Source organism: Triplophysa rosa, linkage group LG6 (assembly GCF_024868665.1).
Source record: "Triplophysa rosa linkage group LG6, Trosa_1v2, whole genome shotgun sequence".
Taxonomy (NCBI): domain Eukaryota; kingdom Metazoa; phylum Chordata; class Actinopteri; order Cypriniformes; family Nemacheilidae; genus Triplophysa; species Triplophysa rosa.
In genome coordinates this window covers 20,382,335-20,405,379 of record NC_079895.1, presented here as the reverse complement: position 1 = coordinate 20,405,379, position 23,045 = coordinate 20,382,335, and the positions used below count along the sequence as shown (strand labels likewise).

The 23,045-nt window shown below is 40.4% G+C and overlaps 1 protein-coding gene across 6 annotated transcripts in view; it reads left to right on the top strand.

Moving 5' to 3' along the window:
• vwa8 (von Willebrand factor A domain containing 8) overlaps window positions 1-23,045 on the top strand; it is a 191,239-nt gene that overhangs the window by 55,936 nt on the left and 112,258 nt on the right. For all 6 annotated transcript variants that reach the window (XR_008963194.1, XM_057336970.1, XM_057336969.1 and 3 more), the window contains 8 exons: window positions 16,839-16,990; window positions 18,544-18,652; window positions 18,959-19,097; window positions 19,560-19,747; window positions 20,935-21,057; window positions 21,489-21,553; window positions 21,651-21,776; window positions 21,903-22,012. Coding sequence is in view for 5 of the 6 variants with exons in the window: in XM_057336970.1 (XP_057192953.1) it covers window positions 16,839-16,990; window positions 18,544-18,652; window positions 18,959-19,097; window positions 19,560-19,747; window positions 20,935-21,057; window positions 21,489-21,553; window positions 21,651-21,776; window positions 21,903-22,012 (1,012 nt within the window). In the remaining variant the exon portion in view is untranslated. The remainder of the gene's footprint in view (window positions 1-16,838; window positions 16,991-18,543; window positions 18,653-18,958; window positions 19,098-19,559; window positions 19,748-20,934; window positions 21,058-21,488; window positions 21,554-21,650; window positions 21,777-21,902; window positions 22,013-23,045) is intronic.

Below are 23,045 nucleotides of genomic sequence, written 5' to 3'. Positions count from 1 at the left end.
CAGAGGATGCCTACCCTACAAACCAGTGAAACCTCAGACCTCCTTTCCTCTATTCATATTCTTGACTGCTTCCCCCTGCATAAGGCGTGGGAAATGTCCTATTGGGCAGTTCAACTGTGCAGAAATAGTGGGATTATAACAACTAGTCCTATTAAGCGAATCTATGACAGTAAAGCATGCATAGTCCTTTTAAGCGAATATGAATAATCTGGTTAAAACCAGTGACTGCTGTGAAAGGGCAGCTCACAACCAGGGAAAGTCCTGGTGACCACCTGGAGAGACTGCTGGAAGGAGGGAATAGACCCCACCGGGGCAGACATGGGCTAGCTACCCATGTCGGCAGGATCCATTACCATAAGCGTAATGGGTCCACCCATCTATGGCTACGAAAAAAACACAAGAGAAAGAATACCCCTGGAGCCTGCGAGGGCGGGGCGCAAGATGACTCATCGGTGGATCACATGGCAACAGACCTCAGAATGGAAATGACAAAGAACCAAGAGATCAGCACAGCAGAAGTTGGAACAACAGGACAGAAACTACGGATATGCATTTGCGGCTGGACAAAGGTAACATCAAAAAAAGGTCTTAAAATCCATCAGGGCAGGAAGAAGTGCCTGAGAGAGCTTAGTGATAGTGATGGGCCTCGTATTGACCAATACTTCACAAGAGGTAGGGCAAATCAGTCGGGTGAAGCCTAGTGGCGGGACAAGCACCACAGCCCACAGGGTATAGAACCCCAGACGAAGCCCAACCAGGCATAAACTTACCAGCAGTAAGCAACCCGGAGACTACCCAGCCGCAGCAAGCAGTAAAAAGGAAAATGGATGGAAGAAGACCTCAGATAGTTTGGCCTCAATCCTGCAACAAAGAATGGGCAACCATTGACTCAGATCTCATCCAGCTTTTAGCAGGCCAAAAAGGAGATGTCGAAAGAAAACTGGAGAAGATGGGGGGGTCATCTACACCTATGGGGTGGAGAGATTTGGAGTGAAAAGCAAGAACCCAAGGTCACAGAAGGAGACGACGGGCCGACCTAAGTCCAGGAGACAAAAAGAAACCGACAGACTTGTCAGAGAAAGGATGAGCCTGAGGAAACAGTGGAAGAAGGCCACAGAAGAAGAAAGGAAGGGCCTAAAGGCACTCCAAGGCGATATTAAAAGTCACCTGGCCTCGTTGTGAAGAGCAGAGAGCTTGAGAAAGCAACATAAGAAGAAGGAGCAAACCAGGACAGCTTTCTACAAAGATCCTTACAAGTTTGTCAGTAGCATCTTTAGCAAAGAGAAAACTGGGACCCTTAAAGTACCTATAACAGATATTTAGGAACACCTACAGAAAATATATTCCGACAATCAGAAGCATGAGCCAGTCTCCATTCCAGAGGACATGCCACCAATTCAGCTACCAGAACACCAGATGGACACAAGACCCCTTAAATGGAGCGAAGTTGAGTGTGCAGTAAAACGGGCAAGATCAGCTTCAGCTCCTGGACCCAACGGTATACCATACAGGCTCTACAAGAAAGCCCCTGGGGTGTTGAGGTACCTTTGGAGATTAATGGCTGTGACATGGAAAAAGCAGATGATACCAAAGGTCTGGAGAAGGGCAGGAGGCATACTGATCCCCAAGGAGAAAAACTCCTCAACTATTGACCAGTTTTGCCAAATTAGCCTATTGAATTTTTTCTTCAGCGTTGTGGCCAATAGACTCTCAGGATTCCTGAAGAGAAACAACTTCATTGACACTTCAGTGCAGAAGGCAGGCATAGGGGGTTTCTCTGGATGTTTGGAAAAGGCTAACATAATCTGGCACCAGTTGCAAATGGCAAAAAAGGAGAAGAAAGACCTGCATGTGGTTTTTCTAGATCTTGCCAATGCCTTTGGATCAGTGCCACATGAACTGCTGTGGACAGCCTTTGACTTCTTCCACGTTCCAGATCAGGTAACAAAGCTGAGTAAGGCATATTTTCAGGATATCCAATCTGATATGACTGTACCTTGGGAAGAGGCCATTAATTAAGCATTTGAAAGTAAGAATCAGGTAACAAAGGTATGGCAACTTGGCAGCGGAGGCTGAAGATCGGGGATGCACAGTGAAAGTGTTCCCGGTGGAGGTGGGCTGCATGGGCTTTGTTTCCACAAGGCTGCTTAAGGAAGTGGGGATCAGAGGACAGGCCCAACGGACGGTAGTCAAAGAACTTGCCAATATCGCTGAGAGAAACAGCCACTGGCTGTGGTTGAAACGGAAGGACACCTAATGTCATGTCATGGCCTAATGGTTAGAGAGTCGTGACCAGAAGGTTGCCGGTTCGATTCTCAGGGCCGGCGGGTAATGACTGTGGTGCCTTTGAGCTGCAGTGATAGCTGCCCACTGCTTCTGCCAGTTGACCTTGTAACAATGTGACACACACCCAGGTCTGATCAACCTGCGGTGGGCCTCCCTTGGCTGAGGGTGTCTTGTGATAAAGGGCCAAAACACCCAATGAGGCTGAGGTGCACAACTGACGATGTGTTGCATTGATGGAAACCATACAAAGGGTATTAGCAGCAGCACCTCACCAAAAGGCATCTTTCACTCAGGATAATGTGATGAAATTGGGACAAACAACTCATGAGTTGTCTCTCTAATAATGGCAAGGAAAGGTAAGTATGCTATGTATTTCTATAATCATTTATGCCCAAACACAGAGGATGCCTACCCTACGAACCAGTGAAACCTCAGACCTCCTTTCCTCTATTCATATTCTTGACTGCTTCCCCCTGCATAAGGTGTGGGAAATGTCCTATTGGGCAATTCAACTGTGCAGAAATAGTGGGATTATAACAACTAGTCCTATTAAGCGAATCTATGACAGTAAAGCATGCATAGTTTGTCATATGTAAGTCATATGTTTTATTAGAAGAAAAATTTGATTGTAATTCTATGGGGTCAGAACTGTTGCATTGTTCTGAATAAATATACTATGATTCCCAAATAAATGTAGAGAGTTTCAAAAAGGCATGGAATTCACAAATACTGTACATACAATGAGATTTGCAATTAAAAAGATATTTACAAATGTGTTTTAATGACATTCATTTGTGGATCGCTTTCTGCACATTTTTGGATCGCTTTCTGTGCATTTGTGAATCGCTGCACGCATTTGTGGATCAGTGGATCGCTCTCTGTGCATTTGTGGATTTTGAAACATTTTTAACGTCAAGACGTGCACACAATCCACAAATAGTCCACTATCTACTCAAGCCAATCAGGTAACTTCCGCCTTCGTTGACCAATGGCGCACGTTCTAGCTTCAGCCAATCACGTTTTGCTTTACACTAAGATTCAGGGCGGAAACATGGCGGTCTAAATTATGTGATATACAAAGAAATGAGAATGGCCTCTTCTGTCACGGAATGGCAGGAAAGAACCCAAGCGCAGGCAGGTAGTGAAGGGGTTAACAGATAATATTTATTCTTTTACAAAAACACGAAACAAAAACACCCACTATGGGGAAAACTAAACTGAGATATATATACACAAAACAAAGACTTCCCACGTGGGGGCAAAAACAGCAGGGAACAAACTAAAACCAAACATGACAAAACATCAAAAAACACGGCAGGGTAACTAAGGTAAAAAACACAAAAACTCACAGCTCCAGGACAGGGCAAGAAACAGGCATGAGAACATGAACGGGTACACATCAAACAGAACACAATGAACAATCCAACAGCACAAGACAAAGAAACATGAGGGTATAAATGGAGAAAACAAACGAGGGATAACGAGCAGGGGCAGGTGTAGAACATCAAACACTCAGGGAAAGGAGAGGAATGGGGCCAATGACAAGACACTGGAGAGAACGTATATTATAGTCAAACGGACAATAATACGTTTCTCTCCACACATAACCAAAGACTTTGTCATGGCTCTGCTACAGGACCAAGAAAAACCTGACTAAGGAAGCAGAGCCATGACGAAGCCCCCCCTTTAATGAGCACCTCCAGGTGCTCACCAAGGGGTAGACGGACAAGACAAGGCAGACGAGACAAAGACAAACCAGACAAAACATGGAGAACAGAATCAGTGGCAAACAAGACAAAATACAATGGGGTTGGGGTGCGACAATAAAAATAACAAACATGGGAGGGGGGTGGGGCAAAACAAGGGCCCATAGGGGGCAGTCCATGGGGGTGGGGAAAGTCCCAGTCCCCGGCTGCGCTCGAGGGCGCTGAGTCCTGGGGGACTTAGGAGGAGTCCTGGGGGGACAGTCTTTGCCCTGGGAGTCTCCCAGGGACGGCTGGAAGCCGGCTGGACAGGGCTTGACGCCGGCTGGAAGGCCGGCTGGACAGGGCTTGACGCCGGCTGGAAGGCCGGCTGGACAGGGCTTGACGCCGGCTGGAAGGCCGGCTGGACAGGGCTTGACGCCGGCTGGAAGGCCGGCTGGACAGGGCTTGACGCCGGCTGGAAGGCCGGCTGGACAGGGCTTGACGCCGGCTGGAAGGCCGGCTGGACAGGGCTTGACGCCGGCTGGAAGGCCGGCTGGACGCCGGCTGTGACCGGCTGGACGCCGGCTGGACGGCTGGGACCCGGCTGGATGGCCGGCTGGGACGCCGGCTGGACCGGCTGACGCCGGTGACCGGCTGGACGCCGCTGGAGCCGGCTGGATCACCGGACTGGACGCCGGCTGGACACCGGCTGGACCGGCTGGACACCGGACTGGACGCCGGCTGGATCACCGGACTGGACGCCGGCTGGACACCGGACTGGACGCCGGCTGGATCACCGGACTGGACGCCGGCTGGATCACCGGACTGGACGCCGGCTGGATCACCGAACTGGACGCCGGCTGGCACCGGACTGGACACAAGACTAGACACAGGACTGGACACAAGACTGACACAGGACTGGACACAAGACTGGACACAGGACTGGACACAAGACTGGACGCCGGCTGCACCGGCCTGGATGCCGGCTGCACCGGACTGGACGCCGGCTGGACCACCGACTGGACGCCGGCTGCACCGGACTGGAGCCGGCTGCACCGGACTGGATGCCGGCTGCACCGGCCGGGTGGAGACCACGCTGCCCGCCGTTGCCTCTTCTTCTTACGCCTAGCCACGGCTGGTGGTCGGGTGATGGAAGAGGTAAGGAACGGCACGGCTGGCTCCGGCTGGGACTCCCGGATGGAGGTGGCTCCCACAGGACTCCCTCCTTCTTCGCTACTCGTAGGCTGACTGGTGGGAGAGAGGTTGCAGGAGTGAAGTAACGTGGGTGATGCCCACGACTCCGAGCTGCAGGGTCTGGCCCTCCGGGATCGTCGCCAGCCCCGTAGAAGACCCCGCCACGGACAGTCCCCTGGACTCCTCGCGATCCATCGCGATCTGGAGCTGGTCTACGAAGCCCAGGGGCCTCAACCTGCGCATCTCCGCAGGCTCAAAGGGTTCGTCGAGGCAGCTGTTGAAGATAACCTTCAACTCCGCCTCGTCGAACCCTGAGTGGCGCGCAGTGGAGAGGAAGTCCATGGCGAAGGTCTTCACGGGGATGCCTTTCTGGCGAAAGCCGAACAAGGTGTGAGCCTGGCGGCTCCTAAACGCCTCGTCCGTCTCCTCCATGCTGCCCGCTGGGTTCGGTGTGGGCTGTTGGATTCTGTCACGGAATGGCAGGAAAGAACCCAAGCGCAGGCAGGCAGTGAAGGGGTTAACAGATAATATTTATTCTTTTACAAAAACACGAAACAAAAACACCCACAATGGGGAAAACTAAACAGATATATATACACAAAACAAAGACTTCCCACGTGGGGGCAAAAACAGCAGGGAACAAACTAAAACCAAACATGACAAAACATCAAAAAACACGGCAGGGTAACTAAGGTAAAAAACACAAAAACTCACAGCTCCAGGACAGGGCAAGAAACAGGCATGAGAACATGAACGGGTACACATCAAACAGAACACAATGAACAATCCAACAGCACAAGACAAAGAAACATGAGGGTATAAATGGAGAAAACAAAAGAGGGATAACGAGCAGGGGCAGGTGTAGAACATCAAACACTCAGGGAAAAATAACGAGGAAACGAGAGGAATGGGGCCAATGACAAGACACTGGAGAGAACGTATATTATAGTCAAACGGACAATAATACGTTTCTCTCCACACATAACCAAAGACTTTGTCATGGCTCTGCTACAGGACCAAGAAAAACCTGACTAAGGAAGCAGAGCCATGACATCTTCTTTATGCTACTCCGTAATGATTGGTTGTGTTTATATGCATTTTCCGTATGTTAGTAACAAACGACTGAAACGTCTGACTTGATAACAGCATGTACGGACTGGGGTGGACAATCCCGGTGACTGGGGACTGATTTGGTCTTCTGCCAGCCAGCAGTTTTATTCTCTTTATGTACCAGAGTGATACGTTCCGATTTTGTCTTTCAATCAAAAATAATCTGTTTCCCCTGATACTGTATGGGTAAGGAGCACGTTCGTTTGCAAATTGCAATGCGCCCCGCTGGCTGAACTGCAGCTGTCAGTGTACTACGAGTATAATGATCACAGCGTGCTCTGTTGGATTCTTTACAGGAATGAGACGTGGTGGAAATCTTCAGCACTGTAAATTTGTATGTCAGTCATAATTCTAAATAAAATGTAATTTCATCAGTCATCTCGGTTTATCCCATTCCTGAATGATCTCTGCTGTGGTTAAACTGTTCAGTTCACTTTCTAACTCTTTGCCATGACAAAACTATATGATCACTGTAAGAAACACTACCCATAGCAATAATAAGCATTGGCTTTATGGTGGTTGTCTAGCAGCTTAAGTATATTGCAAGATGAACATATGGGACATTTCTGTCCACAATTCCCCACATAAAAATACTGTAGTAGTATAATATATTTATCAAAGCAAGTTTGTGTGTTTGTATGTGTCCCGAGCATGTAAACTGAAATTAAGAGAGAACATGTCGCCTCTAAATGCAGAGTTTTAAATGACATCAATCAATATGATCAGCACAAAATTACAATGGTAGAGCACTTAAATAAACTTGATCGCTTAGCAACCTTTAAAACAAATCTTTATCTGTGTGTATCTTTATGAACACGACGCGGAGGAGCAAGTTTTTTTTTACCCGAGCCTACCCGAGCCTGCAAAATAACATGTAAAACAAAAGAACTGCCTTTTTTAAAGTTGCAAAAACAGGCTACGGACTGATTTTTACATAAAACTGGTTCTGTAAATTTGCACCAAACAAGCCTAAAAATTATGCTTTTATTTTCTTAAGCTGGTTGGGCTAGCATTTAGAGTACCAATAAATATATAAAAAGTATTTACAGTAGGTAGTCAACCAGAATGCTCTTTACCGCCGCGTTGAGTGCCGCCGTTGGGGAAGGGCAGCAGTTAAAAAACATTTACACCTGAAACTAGTTCGCGAAATTCTGTGTTATATATCACCTTTTAAATGCTGCTTCATGTGAATTGCGAGAGCGCCGTCTCACATTGAGCCTTGCAAGTCATTCAGGAACCAAATTATTTCGGCACGTAGCAGTTTTAAAATGTATTCCAAATAAGATGTTTAACAGAAGTTGAGCTACAAAACAAATAGACCGTTTCTGATATTTTGGCTGAAGATGCGAAAAATATTCACAAAGAAAGAAACCGACTAAAGACGCAAGTTTCTTGCCTCGCACCGCACTGACTTCATTTTGCTTGATCGATTTAATATTATGATCAATTTGAACTTTCTAATGGTAAAAAGGTAGTTTCTGAAACGAATGATAAGAAGCATGAGGCGTCAAACAAAGAAAGAAAGAAACAAATGTTTCTTCAATGTTTATGTAACCCGCGGTTCCGGTGGCTATCCAAAGATCTCATCACGTCCTGTTTAATGCATATATTTCACAACATGCTTTCATTTGGTAAACTGGATCAACAGTTTCATTTTTAATGTTTTGATATGTTTTGACAGACCACGCTTTCAGGACAATACAATTCGTGAACGGGGCTTGTCTCTGAACGTGCACTTGCTGCGGCTGCCACATTTAAAAGAACTTTAAAAAGCCTGAAATTATGAAAAGCCTACTGCAGAGACATTTCTTGATTTATGACAACATATCCCAAATGTATGTGAATGTAGCCTACCAATATGTATACGTGAATGATTATAACTTAAACCTGGGTTAACATCGGAGAAACCCAGCTGTGTTTGCAGTGGTATTTATTCCATATGGGGGATATGATAATCCAACGATATTATAGAGCACATTCGGTTTTAAAGGAAATAAAGCTAAATCATGTTAGAGTTGGGTTTTGTCATTTTTTATGAATGACGCGCATCGCAATACACACGAACAAACACGCGCAGAGTTTTGCACAGGCACTCTGATCTCACTCGCTGTATTTCTCAATTTGCACAAAACACAGAGCGAATACAAACATTAAAGCTCTGCATGCAACCCAGCATTAAATGAAAACACTCCTTATATATTGAAAATGATTCAAACTAAATAAAGCATTGATTGAATGCATAGAGCAAATTTAAAATGTAAACCCTTGTTAAATGAAATTATTTATTTATGACTAGTATTAAATATATTTATTAGTGCCTGTGGATTTAAGTTCTTGTAACTTTGATATTGTAGACAGCGTTTGTCTTTTACGCCTGAACGTCTTAACTCTTGCCCGTCTGCTGAGTGAGGCAATGTGTTTGACGCGTTAACTCACGCTGAGTGAAGATCTGTGAATAGACTGCCACTCAGCGGTAAACAAGAGTTAACACACACTGTAAAAAAATATCGTAAAAAAACTGTCAAATCACTGGCAGCAGCGGCTACCAAACAAAAACCATAAAATTAAGATGAAACTCCGTAAATTAAATAATAGGGAAAAACATTACATTTACGTAATTTTTCTTTAAATGTTTTACAGGGGAACAGTTATTTCACAGACGTTTCCTTAATTATTACGATCAAACACCTTCAATAAAGTGACTGCACATAAGGTTTTACATAAAAATACTGTTATTTTATGATTTTTTTCTGAATTATAATGATAAACCTCCTTATATGTGAAAGTACTAATTTTCTGCAGAAAAACACTGTTATTTTACAGTTTCTTTCCTAAAATTTTTCAGTCAAATACTTTTAATACAGTAAATGCACTTAATGTTCTGCAACTTTACAGATATTGGCCATGAATTACTAGTCAGATACTGTCAATAAAATGAAAAACACATGTTTAGCATTGTAGAATAACATTTTATTTAGGTAAACATATTAATCATATGAACACAATCACCATAATTTGTAAAAGTACACTCGAAATACACAATGATTAACTTCTTTACAGTACAGAATTACAGTATACGCTTTAAACAAATGGTTGAATATAATAACGTAAATAATAAGTACATCCCCATACAATACATTCATCAAATTCTTATAAAACAAACTTTTAATCCTGGAGAAATACAAAACAGTTTCAAGTGGTGTTGAAAACATTTACACAGGGTCACAAATAGATATTGGAGGAAGTTTTGATAGTATATTCGGACAAACATCAAACTGTCAGAATAAGTAAATCATACCATAAGTAAAAACATACCACAAAAAAGTAAATGAGTCTGTGGCAAATATGCAATGTAGTAACGTTAGATAAAGGACTAAATCTGCCATCATTATACATTATGGCAATGTGAATACAGAGTATACTGTTAGAAAACAAGTTACAAGTTGCAATGCTAACTTAAATGTAAGTCTTATAACTTCCATCATTAAATCAGCAAAACAAGTCACCAGTTTAAAGGAATGGACAACTTTTCTTTGACAAATGATGTAAATGTTTAACTGTACGTGATTGTTATTGTAAGAGTTAGAAAATAAAAAGTCCCTTATTTTGTTGTTTTAACCCACGAAATACGTAACCCAAACGGTTACAGAGTTACATTATAACAGTATTAAGCATACATAATATTACACAATTGTAAATAACAACATAATACAAATACTCAGGTCGAATGTTTAAACACTTACTACTGATGGAGTTTCGGTGCCTGGGTAGCTTTTCTTCCCTTCATCTAAGGGTGCGTTTACACTTGGCATTAACATGCGATCTGTATCTGGATGTTGTCCACATACACATTGAAAAGAAAAGTGTTAACGCGCTTATGATCGGAATGTCATCCGATCAGCATGTCCTGATCCAGAGGTAGTCGAGGACGCATTGTGATCGGATCTCAGTGTAATGTAGACGCAATCCAGACAGTTTATCTACATTTACCGGGACAATTTCACAGAAAACCCCGCCCGCTATCATTATTTTCTGGTCTGTCCGAAGCCTCTCAGACAGAGCAGCTGACAAATGCAGCGGAAAGTTTACTCTTGCTCCCGAACGTTGCACAGTCGTTCATTTTCCCACGAAATTATCATGGATACTTTAACCTACAGTCGAGTCTGACGTCATCACCCAAACGTGTTTTTTCATCAATTTTAACAATCATAGGTAGTTTAGATGGTTAGACAGGGCTCTAGACTAACTTTTTGCACTGGTTGCACTGGTGCGCCTAACTTCTTTTCTTAGGTGCACCAGCACAAAAGTTAGGTGCACCCAAATTTTCAACCGCATCGCATTTAACACCGTTTTACAAGTTCACTTTTTTTTTTAAATCGCTGTGGATAGGCAATATTGACTTGTAAATGATTAACTAACAATCTGGTGAACATGAAGTTCTTTATTTGAAGCACAATTCTACAAGAAAGCAGGGCTCTAGACTAACACAGGTGGCACTGGTGCTACCAAGTTATTCAGTTGGTGGCACCAGCCCTTAATTTGATAGCACCAGAGTCGTGGGGTGAGGTAAGAAAAAAGAATCACTAAAACTTCATTAAAATGTGTTTAATACATTAATAAATCAATACAAATCATTGTTTATGATTGAATTATTTTTATTGTATATGTAAACTCTCTTTCAACACTTTACCATATTTAAAGCACATCTTTCTTAAAGCTACTTTCTTCCTTTATTTGTTGTGAACGACTCCTATAAGAGAACACAATTCCTTTAATATCAGTAAGTGTTTTTGGGCCCGTCCGTTGTTGTTTGATGAACATTATAAACAGAGATCTTTATTATGCTGCTGCCCCTTTAAGAGCTAGCGCAATATACTGGATCACGCGTTTTGTTTCCCAACTGCTTGGTCACGAAACAAACTGAATACCTTTACAAGGTTTCTTGTTAATATGGGAATTTTTAGGTTATTTTGTGTTAATATGTCCGTTTCAGAGTAAGAAGGCGTGAAAGAGAACTCCGTTTAGTATTTTGTGCTCCGACTCTCTGGGCGCGCGCATCGCAAAACAACCCGCGAGACCTGAAGGCTTTTAGTGATTATTCTTCATGAAAGCTGCATTGATACACGTTTGGCTTCTATCAATAGCGACTCACAAATAAATAGTATTTAGCGTGATGTATAACGTGTTTTATGTTTTGCAGTATTGTTAGAGATCTTTATACAATAGTTCAGTGCTTAAAGTTTAAACACGTGTTTCCTGCATTAGCTTCACATGCATACAATACTTGCAACACATTTCGTTATCTTTGCTGTTTTGTACCTTAGCAGGGGAAATTCTTGTATTCTGCATATTTATTTCAGTTGCAAGATTGAGCGCTTCACTCGTCTGCTCTTTCGGTCCTTCGCCTCTTACCCGTAACCCGCGAATTACGTCTTTAGGGGCGGGGCACTGATAGATAAGTAAATGGCTGAAGGAGGGGAGACGAAAATGAGTGACTGAATGCGCAGCTTGCGCAATATAACATTTATTAACAATTTATAATACGCAAAAATTATATATTGATCAGTTTGACAGTCGCACCGGTGCGACCATTAAGAAAATCTTGTCGCACTGGCAGGAAAATTTGTCTGAAAATGATACCATTTAGTTGCAGTCTAGCGTGTCAGAGCATTGGTTATGATTTTCGGACGGATCAGGCCTTAACTTAACATTCTTAACGAAAAAGTTGTCAATCATTCTTTTCATCTTCTCTCATCATCCGCGGCTACATCCACTCTGTTTATCTGACGGGCCTAGGCTACTCACCTCTCTGTCCGACTGCAGCACAGCATTTTCAAACATACACGCATGTACAGGAATATCAGGACCACGGCCAATCAGAGGGGGGTCCGCCCTTCACTATCTCTGATTGGTTTAGACCACGACATGGCCTAATGTGTCTGTTGTTGAACCACAGGGAGACTTTCGCAGAGACTTTTTTTCCCTCGAACGGCTGGTCGCACCGGTGCGACCTCAGATTTTTTTTAGTCGCACCATTGAGAAATTAGGTCGCACTCTAGAGCCCTGTTAGAGTAAGGTTAGGGTGTGGGTTAGGGTAAAGGTTTCGTAAGACTTGAAACACCAAAGATTTAGTCAAAACCAACAAGCCACGCCCACGGATCTGACTCGAAAGTACCGTCCCCGGAAGACAGATTAAGCGGCTTGAAAATAAAGACATGAAAATAAACAAATGATGCGTTTTAACATGCGACATCTGGATACTGATCGGATCTCTATAGTTTCCCGCCCATTATTTTAATAAGCCTGCAATTTAAAAATAGCCCCGGTGCGGGGAGATTTCACACAGCAGTATAACGGGGAGGATGAGCATGTTACAGATTTGATACGCAGCCATGTTGAACTCGTTGAACGTAAGTTGATTACGCCGTGTAGGTTACAGTAAACACACACACGTATGTTAGAAACAAGCTGGTATAGTGTTGCCATTCGTGTCTGTGACATGAAAATAAACAAATGATGCGTTTTAAGATGGCGCTGTGTGTGCGAGTCAACGCCATTCATGGCAGTCACAAATACAGCGATGATACAGCTGAAGTGGTCAAGTAAAACATCTCGTGTGATTTGACATAAATCCTCTGTAGGTTAAAGTATCCATGATAATTTCGTGGGAAAATGAACGACTGTGCAACGTTCGGGAGCAAGAGTAAACTTTCCGCTGCATTTGTCAGCTGCTCCGCAGTCCGACGTGTTTTTCGGACAGACGAGAGAATAATGATAGCGGGCGGGGTTTTCTGTGAAATTGTACCGGTAAATGTGTAGATAAACTGTCTGGATTGCGTTTACATTACACTGAGATCCGATCACAATGCGTCCTCGACTACCTCTGGATCAGGAAGCGCGTTTACACTTGTCTTTTCAATGTGTATGTGGACAACATCCAGATACAGATCGCATGTTAATGCCAAGTGTAAACGCACCCAAAAAAATGAGAGCAAATGTTTTATCATTAACAGTTATTGTTGAAATTAGTGTTTAAAATGGAATGCAAAAGAAAGTCAGAAAGAAATCTAACGTTACACATACTTACCAGATGTGTGTACTGCCCAGGCAAATCTTATCATATATTTCTGTGTACTTAAAGAAAAATACGTGTGAGAAGAGGAAGTTTACTTAAGCTCAATATTATGTAGAATGTTATAGCTTTGAAGTTAGTGCTAATATCGCTAATCGCGATTAGCATCACACTAGACGAAAATACAAAAACAAGTTTTTACCTTCTGCTGGTCGCTGGTAAAGCTGTTAATGCGTGTGATTATTCTCCAGCAGCCTGCAACTTCCACACGACTTCGTGTCTCCAGCGCTGTTTACATATAACTGGAACATCAATACTACTGAAACTAACTGACAGACATCACTTCATCGCGTACGTTCAAAATGAACCAGTGAAGGGCGCGAACAGCTCTACTTGGCTAGTTTCCTGAATGACAGTAAGTTTACCCAATCGTGCTCAAAGCAGCACGGGGAGTCAACCAATGACATCTGTTTACCAATAGCAAGTGTAGTAACAACAGCTATAGTTAAGATAGGTTGTTTTTAAAAGAAAATAAACGTGTTTAGTTTTATTTGAATGTTGCTATATATTTAATTGGTCAGATGTTTCCATTGCAGTATATGAATAAAATTAACTAATGTATGGTACAAGTTTAATGAATACACACGTTTGGTGCTTGGAAGTGGTTTCTAAAAAACAGGCACACAAATATAAAATGTTTCAGTGCCATTACATGAAACAAAATTAGGGCTGACGACAATCAACAAAAATGCAGCCACTACTTTTACAAAATAGCAAAAGAGCAAACAAGATGCTTATGACATACTGCAGGCCTATATGAAAAGATCATTACTAAATGTATTAACATTATGGTAACTTACAGCTCGATTTATTGTCCTAGAATGATCCTCTTGAATTTGAACAAATCTGTTAAGCCTCTGGCCGCATTCTCCAAAGTTCTATACTGATTATGTTTGTTTTCATATGTTTATTTAACTGCAGTTTTAAATCAGTCCATTCTCCTGTCTTTAAGGTTTTTCTCTCTGAGCTAACCAGGTTTAAGGTATGAACTGTAGTGGTTAGGCCGTAGCCATTCATGATATGAGAAAAGGTGAATTTATTAATGATTATCATTAATCATGTTTTTGTTGGCTAGACTATTGCAACTTTTGTCATGTTTACTGCCATGTGCTTTCTCTTCCTGTTGAAAAAAACAGCATATGCTACTGTAGTTAGGTATGTTTTGAAGCATGGTAGCTGGTTTGAGCTGGTCATGCGCGGGCCTGGTTGCATAAAGCACCTTAAGTTTTTCCCTTAAGTATGACACTTTAGAGGTGATTTCCCTTTACCGAAGACAATAGGAGAATAACTTTAGTAAAACTTAAGGTATACTTAAGGACACACTTAAGGCAAAATTACACGTAAGGTGCTTTATGCAACCGGCTGGTTCTCAGTTTAAACCAGCTACCATGCTGCTGAGCTACCAACCTCAAGAGTAGTGCAGCTTTGTAATTTTGACTGTGTATTGTTTAAATGTACTGTAGCCTAACTAAACAGTTTGCTAAAAATTTTAATGTAAAAATATGCATATACACTAATAAAAAAACTAAGATCTGACTTAAAAATACGGAAGAAAAACGTTAAATTCTTTGTATAGAAATAAACCTTTATATAATGAGCAACAAATTTAATTACAGAAAATTATCATAATTTTACATAAATTTGTATGTTATTTAAGAAAGCAGTAAAAATACTGTATAAATTTTACAGTATTTTTTCTCTACAAAAACAAGAAAAACATGTAATTTGTCATTATTGTCTTAACACGTAAAATAATATGTGGGTTATTAATTAACAAATAATTGTCCATAATTTTAATAAAATTTGTATACAATTTAAAAAAAAGAAAAAATTACAGTAAAATATTAAGGTTTTTTCCTGTTAAAATACAATCTTTTTTTACAGTGCACATTAAAGAAGACGGCGGAAGGCTCATTCTGGTTGAGTACCTGCTGTATTTTGTTTTAGATTGATATCTTTGTCATTTAAAAACCAACAATATTCGCTACATAATAACCCCATTTAGGTGCTTATTTAGGCCATGTGGTAGCAAGAAAAACTATAAAAAAGCCAAAATCACCAATTCCTTCACCGTGATAGCGTTAGATTCCCGACAACATAACATTACAGTACATTACACGTCACGTGTCAAGGATGTGTGTGAACCTGAGGCTTGTTTTTCCGGCAAATGACGCAGGTGTGTTGTAAGTTTCGGTGACAAACGCGACATTTTTTGTTTTGTTCCAATAGGATACCTTCTCCTCTGTGCGGAAGCTTTCGTTACCGTTAATTTATGGAAAAACAAGCCTCTGGTTCACATGCAGCCGAGGGATAACGGAAGTTAGACATTAATGTTAATAGCACTGTCGATATGGATATTTCTCTTAAACAAACGCATCGATTCACTTCAGAAGGCCTTTGTTAAGACCACGGAGCCGTTTCGAGCAGTTCTTTGATCGATGGATGCACTTTTTGGAGCTTTCACTCACATTCTACCGCTTGGAAGAAAAATGATGTGTGGTTTTATAACTCCGACTGCATTATTCTTCAAGAAGAAAGTCATATTCAGTCAGGATGCCTTGAGGGTGAGTAAAACATGGGGAAATTTTGTTTTGCCTCTGAAATATCCCTTTAAAATGGCTATAATGCAGAACTTTAATGCACAAATGCAACATTACTTACAGTACTACAATACTAATGTTTAAAAAATAGAGCGGCTAGTATTTTGAGGCAATTAGCATCGCGATGCTACCGTACCACTGGTACACCGCGCACCTGGTATCATTTTAAGGTTATGCCCAACATTAGGAATTCAGACTTTGTCATTGGTGATAAAATTACTTATATTTGATAAATAAGTGCCTGAAGGAGAGTCTTTGTGACAAGTTGATAGGAGAGAGAAAAAGAGAGGCTCCGTCTCTTCATCGGCCCACTCACACCCTGATCTGACACATAGAGGCCACACTGCCAATTTGGGCCTCCTGTCTTTGGAGTTTAACTCCACTCACACACAAACATGACTTACCAGCCTCCTGCTCTTGTCTCTCCCCCTCCTTTTCGTATATATCTCAGAAGATAGAGATTTATACAGTATATGGATGGATTTCATCTGTCGCATTGAATGAGAAATCAGTTGTCAGGCTCTATCAATTCTATGAATTTCTATTTTCTTTTTACATGATAAGGAAGCAGTGTCATTGTTATTGTAATATTTTGCTGTATTTATCATATGACAATCAGTAGGCTCTCAAAATGAATTTACACAAAAAGATGTTCCTGTAGCTCAATCAGTTAAGGTATTGTTATAGTGCTAATTTTAGTTTTGACCACAGATTACACACATACTGAAAAAATGTGCCTTTTATGCACTGTAAGTCGCTTTGGATAAAAGCATCTGCCATCTGTATAAATGTAAATGCTTTTGTCTCATGACTTTAACACCCTTTTTTCAGAAATTTCCAGATGAGGGCCTGGCCAACGTGGTGAGGAATGTGTTTGACTTTGACTCCTATAATAAGGAAGTGCGTGAGGTGCTGATTGGAGCTCTGCACAAGCACGGCATTCCAATCGGAGCCAAACCCACCAGTGTACACCTGGCCAAGGAGTAAGAGCTCACCTCCTCATCTCTTTTTAATATCCAAGGACAAACATAGTCACGTAGTATCCTAGACTTAAAAGCGCACACTTGAAAAAAAGTACTGTATTGAAGATGAAGCGTGCAATTTCTGCACAACTATTAACACCAGTCAGATTTGTAAATGTATCTGTTCATACCAATGTTGTTAGGTATAGCTTAGTCTGTATGTTTAAGCGATCATATTGCACCCTTTGGTGTCGCAGTGCAGAAATGACACGCTGCATTTTTACTGTAGCTCATACGCTGCTAATTTCACGAAGATTCAATAGAAACCGCTCACATATCTAAAAGAAAACTTGAAAAATAAATGAATAGGTGCTGTTTATTGTGTTTTTTAATATTTATTAATCATAGATTAATAGAGATAGTTTACCCAAAAGGGGCAAATATAGTCATTATTTACTCAAAATGTCTATGTAATTGGAGAACAAAACAGATGGCGTGTCAACTAAATGTAAATAAATCAGTTTTTACTGATTGTGCCGTAAAATCAAAGTGGTCTGAAGGCATATGAATGTGTGTAGGGAAAAAATATTTTGCATTATTATTATTATTACATGATTCTTGACCTATGACATTTCTTTTTCTCATGGTGAGTAAATAATGACCTCATTTTTGGATAAACCATCCCTTTAATGCATTATCATCATAACGAATAATGTCTCCTCATTTTAGTGTCTCACTATTGTTTATTATATACTTTTAAATAAAGAAAATATTTGTTTCTTCTGTTTCGTATTTGTCTTTATTCACTTCGCTTATGAATGTAATTTTGACATTTTCCTAGACATACATTATTTTGTACAAGTATATTTTTTATGTATGTTAATGTAGTGAAGAAACAAATATTTTCTTTTAACTTATGTTAAGCAGGGAGTGCTATAAAATACGGTGTTATTTTTATTAAAGGGAATGATATGGAATCTCAATGATATGTAATCTCTCACGTACCTTCTCTGGATCTGTTCCACATTTTTGGAATGATCTGCCCGCTGCTACAAGATCAGCAGATTCTGTAGCCATCGTTAAGAATCGGCTGAAAACACATCTCTTCCGTCAGCACCTGACCGATTAGTTCTGACTTCTATCTCTTTTATACTCTTTCTATCCTTAAAAAAAAATCCTTAGCTTTGTATTCTGTAGTAGACTTATATGAGACCAGTTTTACTGCGCTTATGCTTTTTGTTGTCCTTATGTTGTTCCAATTGCTTCCATTGTTTACCTCATTTGTAAGTCACTTTGGATAAAAGCATCTGCTAAATGACTAAATGTAAATGTAATCATGCTACATTTTAAAATGATACATTGACTGTTTACATGCGCAAAATAATAGTAATCAAAATTAAGTTATTTTCCATTAATTAAGCATCAGCTAAACACATTAGCCTGGTTTACATAAACAGATTACGACAATATTCAGGTTCTCAAAAAATCTGAAGATTAAATCCCTTATTTATTAATTCAAGTGGTTTCTAATACTTGATTTTCAAAAGCAAATGTGCCAAATACCTTCTTCCTAGATTGCCATTGCCAAACTGTAAGATGGCAGGATACTGGACCATCAATCAGGGGGGCAATGCACGCCGAAAGCTGTTGTGCCTAACTGAGTCACATCAAATAGATATCAAGGTATCATAAACCTTCAAGCAAACAATTGAGACACTGAGTCTATATTATAGTAAATATTTGATGTATTCATTAATCCAGTCATCTATTTAGAAAGCTGAATTAGTTTAACAGTTAGAATCAATGTACTCCTTATAAAAATGCAATATCATATATTATATATTTCCTATTTTCTGTACTAATATGTATTTACTGTACAACTGCTTAGCCACAATCCAAAACTGTGAAAACGGCTATAGAAATAAATTTGAATTTAATTTAAATGAATACACTGTGGTGCTGCTAATTTGATATTTGTGGACTTTTCAGGGTCCAGTGTTTTTGCGAGTTCAGAGTTACCCATCTGAGAGGCACGAGTCTAGGTCCATGAGCTTCACTGAGGAACAGGCTAACTGGCAAATCCCCATGAATGAGGTTAACATTGTCAGTGATATCACCACTGCTAACGGTAGGCCAGGACAACATCATAATGATATAACAGTGAATTAACATGCAACTACAATACATTAAAAAACTACAACTACAACATAAAAAAAACAAATATAGCCAAAAAGTAATTCAAATGACTCCAGTGAACGCATTTAACCACTCAGATCAATTACTCGGCGATACATAAAAAACAAGATTATTTATGTGATGATGAACAACAATATATTATTCAACAAATGATCAGTGTCATATTGTAATACACATCCCATTTAAAACCTATATATGCACAATTTATGTAAATTAAATTCTACATTAGTATATTAATGTTCTCCATATATTTGCAGAACACTGAAAACGGTACAGCAATGTCTTACAATGTCAATGTAGTTTGACATGTTTCGGAGTATATCATGCTGCCCAGTCCTAATACACTTATGTTACATTTTTCTCGAAAGTGACATGTGAATGTTTTGTTTTATAGATTGGATTTATGTTGCCACATGTAATCCTATTTCGCTCTATGCTATGAAGGAGAAAGGGGACTCTGTACAGTGTATTGAACTCAATGACATATTCCCTCGCACCATCAGCGGCGTGTGGCAGCCTTTCGTCTCTGTTGCAGCACTGGGCAACCCATTGCAGGGCCAGCTGGTGCTTCATGAAGAACAGGTGTGTGTGTGACCTCTAACCTGCCTATTCTGCACAGCCAGTGCATATAAAAGAACTGCCATCCATGTGCTGTCATTATCACTCCATTTACAGGTATCATCACTGCCTTGCTGTTTATCTGAGAAACATGCTGTCTATACATGAAAACAGAAGATTATCAATTGATGCATCATTTCCATCAAACCCGAGAGGGATAAACAATGTCTAATAATAGTAAATGACCACAGATGAAAACAAACTCGAGTTTAAGCCTATGCTTTCACCATAGTTAGATCTGATGAGAATTGATGTGTAATGACACTATTTGGTATTTATGTTTTGTAAATGTGTTAACAAGCCTGTGAGTTTGACTGAAATTTGATGTGTTCTTTAATGGATGTTGTTGTTGTTATTTTTAGAGGATGTTATTTTTAGAGGCATCATTCATCCCGGGTTGACATTACATTTTTGGTCCCAGTTTACTCCCTTAAGTCTACTTATGAATGTTGTTTGTACAGAAACAGACCCTAATTAGTCTATTTTGCAGCTATTTTGTACTCCATTCTAACCATGTTTTTATGTTAAAAAGCTCAGTTTTTCTCATGTACACGTTTTTTATTTTGTTGACGCAACCAATAAGCCATTTTCAAAACGTGTAAACGCTATGGTGCTGAAATTGCATTTGCTGAAAATGGTGCTAAACTCCCTACCTAGTTCCAAAACATCGCCTTGTTGGCATCTTACTGATGCTGGACAGCACCAAATACAGTACAATAACACTTCCCCCAAATGTACATGCATTAATGCCTATTACAGTAAATGCTGAGAAATTTAATGTCAAGGAAATGGGGTCTGTAGCACAAAATTATTCCTCAACGCTACGAGTGCAAGTGAAATAATGTGCTAAAATCATTTTAGCCTGATAATACTGTAACGGTGTTGCTTTGTGATAAGGTTCTTATTGAAGGATGAGCAAAGTATGTTTCTGCCCATATTTACTGTATTTTACATGTAAACAAGAAATTTAAATGCCTGAAAGGCACAGTGACTTAAAATACATATTTAATTTCTAAAGTGATCAAGTAAAACTAAATTCATAGAATTGTGTTAGTGTTCTGGTGCATAAAACCTTATTAAACATTATAAGTGAAAATAAATCAATGTAAAACATAATATGAAGGCATTTACTCTATTTCTCTGTTCTATAGGGTAATACTTTGCTGCATCTGGACCTGGTTACTGGTGCTGTGAGAAGACTGGTTCTGCCTCAGGACAAACCAGAGGAACCAGTACGAAAGACATCAAACTGGTGGAGTAACAAAGAGAGTCAGGTGAACGCCTACATACAAATGTTTAGATACAGTTATCACGTGATTGTATTCAAAACTAGAGTACGTATAATTTATCATATCATATAACGTAAACTATTCAAACATTAGTGTTAAAAAGTGTTAGAATTGTAACACAGGACTGTCTTGTCCTTTATAACTTTGTTTCGGAAAAAAATCTGACATTACACGGCTCTGTGGAATACTTGATTCTCATTGGTCAAATATACCATGCAGCAGCTTAAATGTTTCAAATAATAATGTTCCTTTAGCTTAACGCAGTAAACATGGCAACAGCAATGGCTAGATAATAGGTTTAATTGGACCTTGCATGCACTGTAAACTATTTTGGAGACTAGCGTGTCCCAAATACATGAATGTAGATATATTTCTTGTCTCATGAATAATCTTCTGCTCTTATGTATTGTCATCAGTCAGGATATAAAATGTGCAAGGAGTTTGCACATAAGAGCTGGCTTCTCATCTACAAAGAAAATGGGTAGGTTTCTCTCTCCCTGTGTATCCAATGTGCGTGGCACTTGTAGTGTCTTATTCAGGCATCTCATACAAATTTCTACTGTGCTCTACTTGGACAGGAGTCAGCTGGATGTTGTTGATGTCCTAGAGGGTCAGATTCACACCATCTCCCTTCCCATCACCCTGAAGGCTGTGTTCCTGGTGGCCGAAGACCGCTGGCTGCTTATTGAAAATCAGACTGATAGGTAGATGCTGGTACCTGGTTTCTGTTATATTTTAGTCCTTTGCACAGGTTATTTTCATTTTAAAGGTTATATTCCTTGCCTCAACCAATGTTACGTCTTTAACTAAATTGTTAACATCTTGTGTAGGAAGTTCCTGTTGACAAAGCCTATGCACATGGGTGCTGAGGACACTGGAGTGTGCCAGCTGCATGCCATCACTGAAGATGCTGTAAACACTGGCTTTGGCACCAGCTCAGGTGAAGAAACGATTGCTCAAATTGTGAGGCTTTTTAAAGTGAACTCAACCTGTGATCAAATTATAAATGATAAAAATAGCATTGCACTAACAATCACTCAGAACACCTTAGCAATTGGACAGCAATGCATAGCAACATAATAATCACCATTAGTGAATTTGTGGTTGTTGTGGTTTACCTACAAATATAGCCAAAAAGGGCATGTTGCAAAGTCAAACATCACTTACATGTTCTTTACAAAATGTAAAAAAAATAGTTTTATTACTTATTACTCATTTAGTTTACAAAGTGCTTCTTAAAAAGATAATTCCTAAACTTTAAAGCAGTTTCCTAAAGCAGGCATTGAAGGTCCGAAATACAGGTAGAACGAATGGAAGATAATTTACAGTTCTGTCTTTTGATAAACCATTTTTAATTTATGGTTCACACAACCATCAAAACGCTTCAGTTTCAGAAAGCTCACAATATCAGTTAAAGCCACAATATGGAATATTTGGACCGCTAGATGGCGCACTTTCGAAACAACAACAAAAGGCGCGAAGCTAAATGACGTTATGTAGGAGAGTGGAATTATGGGACATGTTGTTTTTACCATCCAGAGGCGTATGGAGATCGCCCATCATGTTCACGGACGAGGTAATGAATTCATTTTATTTTATGTCATCGTAAGGAATTAGCTTGTGTTACGGTCGACTCGTAAAGCCCCAACAAAACAAGGAGGTGAGCACGCGTTCAACATTTTAAGCCCATTTCTGGGGCATTTTATTAAGAACACTCATATTTATATTACTGTTGACAGTGTAAACGAATAATGTAATGTGGTGCGTGTAGTGAGAATGGGAGTCAGTTAGAAAACCAGTGTAGTGAAATGTAAGTGTTGAAGTGTAATGTGTAGCTGCAAAACGCGGCAAGCGGTTATTCGCCAAGCGGGAGGTCCGAGCCTGACCTCGGATTTCCACTGCACGCGTGTGCGGCACGGCTCCGACGCGGCTACCGGAACTGATCGCGGTCATTCAAGTCAATGCTTGTGTTT